Source organism: Dermacentor variabilis, unplaced genomic scaffold (assembly GCF_050947875.1).
Source record: "Dermacentor variabilis isolate Ectoservices unplaced genomic scaffold, ASM5094787v1 scaffold_12, whole genome shotgun sequence".
In the NCBI taxonomy this organism is placed as follows: domain Eukaryota; kingdom Metazoa; phylum Arthropoda; class Arachnida; order Ixodida; family Ixodidae; genus Dermacentor; species Dermacentor variabilis.
This window is the reverse complement of record NW_027460280.1, coordinates 32,951,365-32,966,187: the sequence shown is the minus strand read 5'-3', so window position 1 is coordinate 32,966,187 and position 14,823 is coordinate 32,951,365. Positions and strand designations below refer to the sequence as shown.

Here is a 14,823-nt window from a genome sequence, read left to right as displayed (position 1 = left end):
AAATTGCAAAGCAAGAATTTAAACACATGCTCAAGTTGAGCTTTGTTCGTCCTTCTGCTAGCCCTTGGTCATCTGCTTCGCACATGTTGCCCAAGAAGACGGGTGATTAGCAACCGCGGGGTGATTACCGCGCCTTAAACAAAGTGATGATTATCGATAGGTACCCTATACCTCACATCCACAATTTGACCGCATCGCTTCATGGGTGCTGCATATTTAGCAAGGTGGATCTAGTAAAAGCCTCCCATCAGATTCCTGTCAAGCCTTCCAACATTCCTAAAACTGCAATCATTACCCCTTTTGGCATGTTTGAATACATGCGCATGCCATTCAGCCTCTGTAATGCCGCTCAAACATTTCAGCGGTTCGTCGATCAAGTACTTCATGGTCTGACTTGCTGCTTCATCTATGTAGCCGCGACATCGACGCAGTCATCTGTTTAATCAATAGCAATTCTTTGTGGGCCTTCTGTACTTACAGTATCTTTATTTATTTATTTATTTATTTATTTATTTCATTTATTTGTGAACGCCTTGGTAGCCTTGCCATATCTTGTACGCATTCGAAAAGCCGACGTTCGGGTTTACCTCACACGATTGTCTAGGCTGGGCCTGATATTGCGGCCTGGGTCAATCTAGGCCAACCGCATGAGGCGAAACCGAACGTCGGCTTTTCGAATGCGTACAGATAGGCTGACGTCATATAGGCCTCGGCCAGGTCCTCACGTTGACTGGTCGTTTGGCGAGAAACCCCAACAATGTACGCTTTGCTGAGAATAAATAACCTAACTCAACAATGCCTACAAATATGGTCGACTGTTTACTCATGTCACTCAGAGAAGCACCAATGATACACTTCGCCCGTAGGACATCCGAATCATGTCCAAATGTCCGCCCAATGAAAACACTCCATCCGCAGGACATCCCAATCATGTCATAATGTCCATGCACCGTTGTGGAGGCAAATAGGACATCTGCTGGAAGTGCAGTTTCAAACATCCTACCACGGATTTCCCAAGAATATCGCACATGGGCCTGTTTCGGATATTCTATCATGGATGTTCCAAGGTTATTCCATACGGACCTTTTTTGGCATGCATATACTTTTCCGAGTGTGAAGGAAGCCTGCGAATACATGCAAAGTACCTTCAGCGTGGCAATACTGCGTATTAGTGGGCCTCTTTCAGGCTTGGAAAAACACTTTTATGTAGCACATACGCGTGGCAATACTGCATATTCGTGGGCTTCTTTCAGGCTTGGAAAAACACTTTTATGTAGCACATATTGAGCAACAGAAAGCTGTATTCGGATTTCATGTTGCCCTACAACTTTATCATTGACACTTTCTATCTAATTATAATATTTGAGAAGTTGATTAATTAATTAAGACTAATTATGTAATCAGGTGGAATGTAAAAAATAATCTTCAAGCGAAGGCAAACAACATTACCTTGGTTCTGTCCAGCTACGTGACATTCGCATATTTTTAAATCTAGGTGCATGATAGTTGGGACTGTATATGTATATGTACTTGCTGTCATGTGTCTTGTGACTGATACATATGACCGATATATATGCGGGACAGTTTTTTTTTTTTATTTTCATGTGCCTCTAGAATCACTGATGCTGTTTTGCCTTGATGAGACCAAGACACAGTCAATAGACTACTTTCTTCTTTAGTCTTGCTTGTAGGCAATACAAGGTATTGCCTACAAGGAATGGTGTGGGAATATTAAAAAAAGTGAGAGTAAAAGATGGCAGAGGTGGTGATGTGATGTGAAGAGGCCACTACGGTCATGTGCATCATAATCTTGCCAGTGAACGCAAGCTGTTCCGTGCCTCAAAAAGTGCAACAACTCTAAACCACTCCATTGTTATATCTGCAACGTATTCCAGTTTGAATGTGTAAGTGAGCCTTTTCTTTAACACATTGCTGGTCCCTTTTTTTTCCCACTCTTTCTCAGATTCGCTAGTCAGTGCTATATTACCAAAGATGCACAGTTAGCTTGTCACGATTTCTTGCAAAAACATATACATATCAGGTCATCATCGCAGTAATCAGTACAGTGAAGACTAGTATGTTTGGCATTGATAAGCTATGTCTGTTCTTATTCACAGCGCACACTATTTTTAGTGCATGGGAGTTTCTTTGAATACTGCTAAGCCAGCAGACATGTAGACAGAAAGCAGCTTTTGTCTATTTGCCAGGGCTACATATAAACAAGGCATCAAGGATGAACTGGCTGACTGTGCAGGAAAAACGTCATTCCTCAGACAACACAAAACATCCCGTGGATGTTCCGGAAAGATCCAAACGTCCTAGCTTTTTGTGCGAAGTACTGAGGACGTCCAGAGCATCATGCCCACGATGCATTTTAAACACATCTACTGTTGGACTTATCGCAAACCTAACTTGACATATATGTGAGCAACACCCTCAGCTGATTATCCTCAGGACAATGATTTCAGGTGTGTTTATTTGGGAGCTTCATGCTTGCCCAAACGAAATTGAGCATTAGCAAAAACGAATATGAATGACACTAAAAAAAAAATATTTATAGTCTATTTTCTTTTAAACATTATCATCATTATTATTCTTATTATTATTGGTCGTGGTGTCCAAGGTGCACCAATTCCACCGACAGTTCTCTTGAAGTAGCAAAAGTAGATCTCAAAGGCTATGCTAGTGTAAGTGCATAGGTGGTGTGACACCTGAGGTACGTAGTTTGTTTGATACCAAACTGCCTTTTAATGGTGGCAAGAAACAAAGGCACAAAATTTCTGAGATATGAGAGCACCTGAAAGTGCACAAATATCCAAACGGAGCCCTACAATATGGGTTCTCATATCCAAGCTAGGTCATGCATATATGAACCTAATTTGTAAATAATGAATTACTCTCTAAATATAGTGTCAAACAGTAGTGCCTTGGAACACATTCTGGTGTACATCATCCTAAAATGGTCCTCCAATTATGAACCTGGTATGTTCTCAGTATTTACTTGGGACGGACAGACTTGATCAGGAGCTTTCTTAGGATTAGTGCAGGAAACACTTAGGATGTACGAATGTACTGATGTCGACATTCCAGAGAGTTACTGAGACTGCCTTTGTGTTGTCTGGGTTCTTCTTGCCAAAACATTAATCTATGAGACTTGAAAAAATCACACATTGTAGTGGTGACAGCCAATCATACAACAGTACACTTTACTTCATGCTGGTGGCTTGTCTAGTGCAACCTTACCGCAGCAGATGGTGCAGTAATTTTATGGTATCTAAAGGGCTAAAGCCTCTTGTTCTTGTTCTAGTGGTGCATACGGAGCTTTCATATGCATTATACGATAATGTGGGCCATTTGTCCACAGTGAACAGTCTTTCTGGTGCATAAACAAGAGCTTGAGCAAGCAAGTCTGTGTAAAGGATTGCACAGTAAATCATCTTGAGTAAAAAATTTTGTTCTCGCTTGGCACTTGAAAACCTTTGTAAAAAAAAATCAAATCAGTAAAACACCTTTTCAATCATAGGATTATAAACATCAACGCCATATAAAAGTTTGCTCCATGCCCCCCTTCACATCTTGTTGCTCACTTTCACTGAGCAGCTGCCCTATATTCAGCATGTGTCAATCTCCACTCCCTGGAGGCCTTCAGAGAAATGTGATGGAGCCTGCATCAGAGGCACTTTACACCCTGGCTGCATTCTTTGTTTGCTTCAGAATTATCAACTTAGGTCCATTGCAGGATGAAGGCCTCTCCCAGTAATCTTCAATTACTCCTACCTTCGTCATCCACCTCTATCATATGTTTGTAAATTTCCTAATCTCATCACACTACTTACACTTTATCTCCCAGCTTTTTGCAGAGCAGCAAAGGTGAAGGCCCGAGTCGTTAACGAGAGCTGGCTGCATGTTTCACAGAAGCACTCGCCCATTGTGCACTGTTAACACTTCTGTGATGCTTTTATTCAGTCAGCATTGTGCACAATGTGATCTGAGGCAATCAATGAAGCAGTCCTTCTTGTTTCCTTTCCTTTTCTAGTTGGCCGACACATTCTACTACAGCTCTTGCTGCACTGCGTGGAGTTTGTGACATGGAGTGGAATCCTGGAAAATCAGTTCAGCAGAAATCCACTAGATTTAAGAAGGAAGGAAAAGAAGCACAAAGCTACAAAAAAGGAGGGCTTCTCAGAGAGAGAGCTTCGAAGTTTTAAAAAAAATTTCTTGGTCCAGTGATAAGACCTGCAACCAATGCCACTCCAGGCCAGTCACTCTAGCATCTGAGCTAGTCAAGAGGCTAGCAAATTGCAGAGTGAGGCCAAATTAACTGTCAACTTTAAGCATAGGGACACTGAATATGGCCAATCAGTTCTTCATAAATCCCCAAGATGAAGTAAAATTCAAGCAGGAAAAATCTACCCGACAGTAGCACAAAGCTTCAAATGAAAGAAAAATGTGTGTGTGCCCTGTTTTCGTGATATTATGCATCGCACCAGCTAGTCAGTCTTCAATATAGCTAAATAAAGCTTACAATAGCTCACTCTAAGCAAAAAGCAGAACCAATACAGTGTTGGAAAAGCACCCCATGTGCAACACGAAGATAATTTTGGTTAGAATATTATATTTATTATATATTTATATGTATTACTATATTATTATACAATTATACGAGAACGAGTCCTCGGGGCACTAAAGCCAGCATGCTCAACATCGACCATTTCGGCCCGTTATATTTTGTGACTGAAGTAAACTAGGAAACATATAGCGTCCATGTTTCTCCCGACACAAGAGTACTTCCATACAATATGTATTTGTTTTTGAAAATGACTTTTTTTCAAAAGACTTATTTAACTATTTTTTTATTGTCTTCTATTTTTTGTAGGAACAACCTTTTCCAGGAATGCTGCAGAGGCAACTTTCTATACTTGACACTCGGATTTTCAAGTTTTTGTATGAAATAGAAAACGTGCAAAGGCACATCAATGTTACAAAATTTACTCATTTGCTTGGAATTCTTGAATGCTTTTTTTCTTTTGTGGACAGCATAAAAAATGTGTAGAAGTTATTTACATTTATACGAACCGAAACAAGCAGAAAATGTTTTCAACCCAACTTTTTTGGTTTGTATTGTATTGTCGGAAAATATTGCACGAAGCGGTAGCATATGATGCCCACGGAACCACTTTCAAATATCTTTTTGCTGCACTGGGAACGCTTTTTGGGAATCAAATTTTAGGTTCTGTGCAGTTTGAATAGGGAAACATAAAAAAGACAGACAAAATAAAAATACCAAGCAGACATGCATGTTTGATCTCTCGTGGAATCACCCTTTGGCTACTGCATTATTTTTGAAGTGCTTGTAGCTAACAACGCTAATGCAATAAAGCAAATGTAGACACAAATGGTACATGAATACATGCCTTTATTAAAACGAACTGTACCTGCAGCTGCTAAACAAATCTTTTTGTTCCTCCACGTCAGGCAACCAATCAATACCAAGTCACATGCCTGTTCTATATATACAAGCCATCTGTGCTTCCAATGAGAACTTTGGATTAAGCTGTGGTGTACAATGACGAGTATAATTCAGCAATGTGTTTACACCGTAAAAGAACATGCAAAAGTGCATAAAGTGGGGACTCTGCAATAAATAGTGAAAATCACATTGCTTCATCTTAAAAAGCACAGAATGCTGTGAACAGAGTATACACACGTGCAAAGTTACTATTTATATTTAAGGTTCTGTACAGAGCCCAGCTTATCACAACACAGCTTGCAACCAGTGCTCATGTTGCTGCATGACATTTTGAGATAGGAAGTGTATGTCAAAGCACCTTATGACAAGAATTCACTGCATAAACAGTAGCCTGTCTGGCATGGCAGTTAGATGCATTGAGATTACTTTAGCAATGGGATTTTGCAAATCAATGAAAAAGCAGATGCACAAATCCATAGTCATGACTCAAACCAACAGCTTCCTCTGCCACAACGTATTCCTAGTTTCTTGCACTGCTGCCAAGCACAATAAGCACTTGATGAAGACACTGCGAAAAGACAACAATAGAGTTTGAACTTATCTGTAAACTTGTTACCATCTCCGCATGACCGAATTACTGGAGCCATGTTACCTTGCTTCAAATTAGAAAGCACAGAATGCTACGAACACAGTACACACCCAGGGAGACTCACTATTTATATTTGTGGTTCTGTTTAGAGCCAAGCTTATCACAACACAGTTACAAATGCTCAGCTGTTTAAGAATAATGTAGTGTAGGTGGGCTATAGCAGAGCTGGTAGCAACATCTTGTGACACTTCGTGCAATTGCAATACATTTGAAACATTTTTATGTTCTGTAAGCATTTTTGAAGGAAAATCATAAAAGCACTGCATGTTAATGATTAAATCACTAATCACTACCAATGCTTTAAAACAGAAGCTAAGAGGAAGCTTTAGCTCGGGTGCTTCTATCTAAATGCATGTAAAAGGAGAATTCATTTTTCTCGGCAACGAATGCACCAAATTTGACGATGATTGTTGCATTTAAAAGAAAAACGTAAAATCTAGTGACTGTTCGTTTCGAATTTTTTATTTAGGTCATCAATTTTTTGTAAAAGATTGGCAAAAATCGCAAATTTTCAGGAAATGAAACTATCAAGTTTAAGACTCTGGTAACTCGGCAACGAAAAATTATATCACAATTCTGTGAATTGCATCTAATAGTACTTCTAAAGCGGACAAAATTGATATGTTGTACATAAATCCTAAAAAATTTTGTGATATGGAAATCAAGCTTTTGCAGAACCTTTGTACAAAACGTAACAAATTTAGGTAAAATATAAAATGACATATCAAATTTGTCCGCTTTCAGTGACCTAGTGGATACCGTTTACAGAACGGTGATATCTGTTCTTGATGCAGAGCTATTGTTTTGTAAGCTTCGTGCATCTATGTTTTCAAACTTTCTAATATTTGAAAATCACTTTAACAAAATTTAGGCTCTAAATCGAAATCCCGCTTCCAACAGTCACTAGAATTTAACTTTCTCTCTCAAATGCAACCAATTTCATTAAAATCGGTCCAGGGGTTATATCAGAAAAACGTTTTTGCGTTTTACATGTATTTGAATAGGCCGCGTCGGAGTTGAGCCTGAGCTAAAGCTTCCTCTTAAGTAGAATGTAATAGATCACTGCATTATAAGCTTGGTTTGCCCTCTGGTTAAACTCGGCGTCATAAATGTTGTTACCAGTATTGTTGCTGTTGTATACCTGGTACTCCAGTAACCTGGTTATCTGCAATCGCTAATATGTTTACGGACAAGCTAAAACTCTTTACTGCTGCATTTGTTGTTTTGCCTGCAGTACATCGGAACATGGAATGGAATGTGCACATTATTGTTTCTTTGACAAGATATGCACTGAAGAAAAAGAATACTGCTCAGTCAATTCTGTTCACTGCAAGAACATGTGAACAGATGTCACAGTACAAAAGCTGAGACTACAAGCTATTCACATTTAAAACAAACCAATGAAAATAATTTTGTCATTAATGCTGTCTGCTGTGATGAGCGGACAAGCATGAGAATTGAAAATTTTTTCCCCTTCTATATGTCGACGATCAGCAATGATTTACCGCCACTTGTGCAACTGTACAGGTGGGCATAAGAGGGGGAAAAAAATTTTTGTATGCGCAATATGATGCCTAGCCTATGTGCTTAAATTGTGGGGCCCAGACAATGTATAGTGCATGATGCAAACTGTAGATCTGTGGCGATGTGACCCAACCAGGCTAAAATTGTGCCCATACAAGGGTCTCGGCAAACATGAGACCTTAGTCTACAGTGAAGCGCTATAGATGGGACAAAGGAAGGCAACACAAATGGGAAAAGCTTTAGTTGCTGGTTTTAGAATGTCTTGGGCACAAGTGCGCACTGTGCTGCCACTGTGAAATTTTCCAATAAATGTTTACAGTAGTTAGTAGCGCTTGTACCATTCTTCTCGCCTTCCTTTGTCCCATCTGTTACACTTCATCATAGTCAAGCATGCATCACCAATGGCCCAAAATTCTACTCTTATGAGACCTTTAATGATTACTTCCATGATTATGTAGCACAGGCATGCATGTGTATATTCAACAAGTGAGGGAGCGGCAGGGCAACCAACTTTCCAGGAATGGCTTTGTCATCTCAGTTCCCCTGTGTGGATCAAGTTTGTTCTCATTAGGCAGGCTAGGTATGGGCTGTGGCCTGAGTGTACTTATGGAAATTAGCACTAGACAGGACTTGGCCTGTTTCAGCAAGCTACCAGCAGTTGCCAGCCACTTGAGCACCAATGAAAATGAGATGGTGTTCTGAATGACAGTAGACAAGTTAACTTCCCCTATTTTTCCTATCTTCATTGTCTATCAGCTTCATGCAGTTTTAAATAATAACAACAACAACAAAAATCTAGCCCCTCAGTTCCCCTTATTTTTCATGCACCTGGTTTATAGCTTGTTTGAGCTTGTCGCGGTCCAACCTGGGTACACTTGGATCGAGAAGTGAATGCACTCCAGCATTTAATGGCATCCTTGTCCAAATATTTATGGTTTCATGACTCCACCTGCTATCGCTTACACAGCATCATTGGTGTGCAAGCTCTTCCGAAGGGACAGCTGGATGTGTCCTGGATCCAGTTGATAAAGTGATTGATCAAAGGTGCAGTTGCATGTGGACTGGATCCATTTGATTAATTCATTGATCGATTGATCAACCAATCAATCAATCAATTGGGTCCAGGATTCATGCAGCTGCACCTTTGGCAGAGCTTTCACAATAATGCTGCTGTGTAAGCAATAGCAGGTGGTTTCATGAAACCACAAATACTTGCTGCTGAAAACTGCTTTCCACACTTGTTAGGCTGTGTGTTACAGTTCTGCTGTAATACAAAAATTTTAAGTAGTATCTGAAATTCAAGTGCTTATTCCCCATGATCCTGCCAAATAACACAGTGTCAATAACATGTCAGTCAAAAAATAATAAAAACAAAGATGAAGGCAATGCAAAAAGAATCAACCAAGACAGACATAAAAGCTATAATTACAATGATAGTGTTGCTGATACAGTCACTAAAAAGGCATTCACACACTCATACGTATATGTGCCCACACTTGCAATGATCAAAAGCATACAAGAAAAGCCACACTGCATTAAATAGCTTCATGCTAAGCAATCGCAGTAATAAATGTTATAGTACACATTCAATCTTCAGGTCATAGTAATGGCAGATGCCATTAAGTTACTTGCTTTAATTCACAAAGCTGCTGAATCTTGTTTTGTTTTTCACACACCATTCACCCGTAAACAGGAGGAGAACAAAAGATTTTCAATGTTGACAGCATAAGCCAATGCACACCAGGTGTTTCACAGGCATCAAAACTAGCAGCACCAGTGAAATAGCAGCACAAATGACACAAAACAGTTGAGCCGGCACTGCGACTAGAAGGCGAGATTACTGTGGTGTTGAAGTAAAACTCAGGCTGACTTAAACATAAAAGTCACAGTGGGCTAGGAGATGCTAAAGAAGTACACATTCCAAATAGCAATGCCAAGCTGAATGAGGACTTGTCCCGATTCGTTAACAAAACGTAAATTTAGGCTTTTTCTTTAACCAGTTTGATATTGTTGGGACATCACAGATCTCTTCAGAAATAACCAAATGCTTTCCTTGCTGGCAAGAGTGGAAAGTTGCGGCTGCCACTGATTGAACTAGAAGCTGATGAGGTACTTGAACTTCTTGACCGGACTGAAGTTGGCGAGATGCGCTGGGCATTGTCTTGCACTGCAGAAGCAGCCAAACCTTGCGGAGAGTCTGGGACATAATGCAGCTTATTCAAACATAATGACATACACAGCAGAAAACAGCAGAATCGCTTAAGTTATCCCATGAGTGAATTTTACTTGAAAAAAAAAAAAAAAGGAGAAGTAGCATAGAGACAGCCAACAAGACTTATGCCATGTGCCCACGTTATTCCTAAAAAAATGCTCACACAAGAGTATCTAACTCCGTTAGCCTGCTTCAATCAAAAAGCAGTTCACATTTAATCCAAAGCACCACTTTGAAAGAATTGTTTTTAGTTCCGGTAGGTGGTCTTTCCTTTATGCCTACTTTGTAGCTAATTCAGCTGTCAATGTTCTCATGGTTAAGTTGGGTGCAGTACTTTACCCAGCTATCTTTCTCCGCTCCATCAAACCAAATTCAAAGACCACATATCCAGTGCACCAGTAAAGAGCACATTTTATCTTTAACGTTGCTCAACATTACTGTTGCTAAACGTCTACCATATCTGCATTAATATATAATGCTAGCATTAATGTAATGTAAAAAGGGGAGGATTGACAATTTGGAAAACAAAAGTACAATGCTATCACACTTAAACTTCAAACTAATGGTGCAGAATGCAACTGTAGCCTTAAGCTCAAAACGTACCAGTTCATAAAGCAGGTTGTGATTCACAATTTTCTATGCCCTGTGCATAGACTAGCATGCATCACAGTAGCAGATCAAGTTGTTCAACTGTTCTGGGCTGCCGCACCCTAAGGCTTCCCTACTTTTTCTTTTCTTTCATCTTGTCAAAGACCCTTGCCCCCTCGAACATATATGCCTCTGCACATGGTTGCCTTGCAGTTGAGCTCCCTGCATCTTAAAGCATATTTGAATAAAGAAGTGATGAATTTTCATTGAAGCTGCAATATCGGTAAAAGTCCCCATTGCATGTCACCCTTGGCCCCAACACACACTAGTATATTCTCTCAAAGGGAGAACATTCATGTGACATTCAATATGTCACGTGACTGTACTGGGAGATATACAACAGTTCTGCTTTGAGCACTGAAATGGAAGGTGCACACGAGCATCCCTCATATCTGCACAACATAAGCTTCATATACCTCTCTTGCCATCTGCTCTCAGTATCTTTTTGGCATGCTGAAAACAAAGCAAGAGGTATACTGGGTGATCTCTTTTAATGCAGACAGGTTCCTTTAGAAAAAGTAAGTAAGTAAAAAAAAAAAAGAAAAAAAAGTAAGTAAAAGTAAGTAAGTAAAAAGAGTCAAGCGTGCCTCTCATTTCATTGCTCAAAGCAAAACTATTATACCTCTATCAGTTCATTCGAATTGCACATGAATTTGCTTTTCTTTTTGCTTAGTTTTTCTTCTAATGTTGTTTGGGCTAGCCCATATATATACTATAGTGCTTTTCCCTAAAATAAACCTTGCTGCTCACTGCATACTCCTGTTCATCTTGTCACTAGCTGGCCTAAATACATGCCATTTTAACTAGAGAAGCAGTTTCCAGAACAAAAGACACCCAGGTTTATATATAGTGAATACAGTCGAACCCGGATATTTCGAATTATTGGTTATATCGAACACACAGATTATCCCCTTGAAAATCCTGTGTAAGTGTAGAGGGAAGTTGTGTCATATATCGAACTCTAATTTCGCAGGTCATTCGGCATCTCGAACCCTTTGCCGCGCACTGAAAGGTGCACTTTCCCCAAAGGTGCATGCATCTCCTACGCCCATCTGTGGTCATTAGGCGCGCGGCGCCACGTGACGTCTGCAAGCCGCGTGCGCGGAGAAAACCGGCTTGGCGACGGCTGCTCTAGAGCAGCTCCGTGCCCTGGAAGGTGCACAACTCCAATACTGCCATTGCAACATTGGCATTAGAACAGTAGTTCAAAGGTTAATTATCTTACCTCAGTTAATTGGCAAACAGACTGTGAATGGCTACTTGACCATCTAGCGTATACCATGCTGAAATAACAAATAGTGAAGAAAGTATCATTGCACCGGTTAAATCCTATTTCTAAAGGAACCTGTCTGCATTAAAAGAGATCACCCAGTATACCTCTTGCTTTGTTTTCAGCATGCTAAAAAGATACTGAGAGCAGATGGCAAGAGAGGTATATGAAGCTTATGTTGTGCAGATATGAGGGATGCTCGAGTGCACCTTCCATTTCAGTGCTCAAAGCAGAACTGTTGTATATCTCCCAGTACAGGAGATACGCCCATCTGCGGTCATTAGGCGCGCGGCGCCATGTGACGTCTGCAAGCCGCGTGTGCGGAGGAAACCGGCTTGGCGACGGCTGCTCTAGAGCAGCTCCGTGCCCTGGAAGGTGCACTTTCCCCAAAGCCCCTCACACCTCCAGCGGGCGCGCGACGCCACGTGACATTTGTAAGCCACACGCATGAAAGAATGAGGAAACTGGCTTGGCATCATAAAGGCACTGAAGGTCGGCTACAGGAGGAGGCTTGTTCAGCGGCTCCTAATTAAACTCTGCATGGGAGTCGATCTGAAGGTTGACCTATTTAGCACCATTCAGATGATCACTGGCGCCTGGAACGACGTGAAGCAGGACACAGTGGCCAATTGTTTCTGCAAGGCAGGTCTTGCAGTGGCCGTAGACGAATGTCCAGAAGCCTAAGACGAATATGAATATTTGCACGAGGCATTTCGCGACTTGTCCCGTTTTCCGGGTGCCGTCCCACCCGAAGTGACTACTGACAATTTTGTCGACGCTGACAGCGACGTTCAATCTGTAGCTGCTCTAGCTGACAAGGACATTGTGGCAGGAATTGCTGGCACCCAAGAGGAAAGCGATTCCCATGGTGACGAAGGTCACCGTGGTCACGAGGAAATGTGCTCGTGCACAACCGCTGAGCTGGTGTCAGCGTTGAGCCTGATTTGACGTTTTTGCTATGAAATGGAGGGCACCGGACTATCGCACCTGAAAAGTCTCGAGAAGATCGAAAGCAGCGTTTTCAACTTTATTTCCCAGAGCAAGAAGCAGTCAAAGATTAGCTATTCTTTTTCTGTGGAATTAAGTACACTTCAAGTTGCGCATATGGGCTTCGCTGTTCTTGAATACTACGATAAGCCACCATTTGTTGCGACCGCGAGCGGCGTCTCAAGCCGATTTCTGTATGTTGAATTATTGATATATCAAACAACTTCGTGATCCCCTTCGAGTTTGATATATCCGGGTTCGATTGTATAGTTGATATTATAGTGATGAATATAGTGATGAATATAGTGAATATTCATCTATAACCTAATGTTTTATTATGATACCTATAGTTTCCATAACAACATGACGACCTTTCCCCCCCCCCCCCCATTGGCCTTCAATACTGCTGCTGACCAATGTATGTGCAACAAAAACTGCATTTACAGGTGAGGTACAGGAAAGAATGCTGAACTAAACAAGAAAGAAGTGCAAATTCATTTCTTACATAGGTGCACCTATGTAAGATAAGCATTGAACAGAATACAATCACAGGGACCAAGACATGCAGTGTTTTGATTATTTGTATAAAATATCTTGCAAGTCATTCAAAAATTTCTTACTGTTTTAATGCTAAGTGGTAAATCATGTTAACTTTAGTCCCATGAAGTTCAATAAGTCTCTCGGCATACACATTACAACGTATCAACAAGTTGAAGTTGCCATTAGAACAATGTCGTGTGCTGTGAATCAGCAAGCAAAACAATAGGTATCCTAGAGGCTTACATATATTAAGGATAGTCTATGCTTTTTCTCACAACCACTTTGTGTAGCCTAGCCCTGTTCACGGCCCATTCATAAGCTTGTGAAGAGCATCTTCCCATTCACCTCCCAGCTAAATTACAGGTTTATTTTTGATAATGCAAAGTTTATTAATGGAATTTACTTTATCAATACAGTCTGGCTGAACTCTGGAAGAATGGGGCAGTTTTACGGCAACTTTGACTATGTAGCCACGGCAAGCAGCTACAACACATGGCTATGAACTGTAGTCCAGCTACTACAACTTGATCCCAGCTACTACAATTAAATGTTCACATCAGTGAAGCACTTCGACAAAGTACACACATGGTCTAGATTTTCAGCAAACCCAGGATAACTTGCACTAAAAATAATTTGTGTGATTGGAGTATGCACTGTGAAATAAGTTTTATTTAGTAATGACATATTTTATGCCAAGTGAAATGCTTACCTTTTAAGGATGTTTCATCATAAAGAGACATCTGTCGAGCGTGCAGAAACATTGGTGCTCTCCGAGGTCCTGGAGAAGGAATTTCCATGCGCTTTGATGCAAGATTTCCCCAGAGCTCTGAAAAAGCATTCCAAATGCTAAAGTATTGCTACATATGTTGATAGGAGCAATAACATGCAAAAGACAGTTTCTTATTTACCTTAAAAATAAAAAAAAACATTGACTGGCTATTTTATCAATCACTCAATCATTCAAAGATATATTAAAAGCTGGGACAGGTCAACTTACACCTAATGAAACAGAGAAAAAAAAGCTGAGCGTCTTAATTTAAAATATGAAATAAGTGCAAAATAATATTTAATTAGAGCAATACAATAGCTGAATGAAGCCGAAAAACGTTGAACCCTAGCTATAGTTATAACAAACATTTGTTTTTCACTCTGGCCTTTCTGCTTGCAGACAACATGGCCCTATTTATATATATATATATATATATATATATATATATATATATATATATATATATATATATATATATATATATATATATATAGCCCTGACCTTAAAATCATAGCTTACATAAAAATACAGCAGCATTAAAACCACATGTGGATATAAAAAGACATTTACTGGATTTGCATGACACAAAGTATACTTTACGCACTCTTAATTGACCCCACAAAGCCCAAACACCACTCAACATCAAAGAAAATTAAACATATTGCGCAGGTTTACTTGGGCAATAAAGAGCACATTTGTACATTAAAAAGAAATGTTGAGTGAAAAATAATTTGGATACTAATTACTTCATTAG

At 40.1% G+C, this 14,823-nt stretch overlaps 1 protein-coding gene across 7 annotated transcripts in view; it reads right to left on the bottom strand.

Annotated features, from left to right (window-relative positions):
- Nucleotides 1-5,396: 5,396 nt before the first annotated feature.
- Nucleotides 5,397-14,823, bottom strand: part of LOC142566151 (rhotekin-2-like) — a 206,415-nt gene continuing 196,988 nt past the window's right edge. For 6 of the 7 annotated variants that reach the window (XM_075676986.1, XM_075676980.1, XM_075676979.1 and 3 more), the window contains exons 10-11: nt 14,010-14,126; nt 5,397-9,840 (exon numbers count right to left, since the gene is read on the bottom strand). In XM_075676986.1, the coding sequence (XP_075533101.1) occupies nt 9,674-9,840; nt 14,010-14,126 (284 nt within the window). In that variant the 3' untranslated portion in view covers nt 5,397-9,673. Of the gene's footprint in view, nt 9,841-11,728; nt 11,787-14,009; nt 14,127-14,823 lie in introns of all 7 variants that reach the window. The other variant, XM_075676981.1, reaches the window with a different exon arrangement.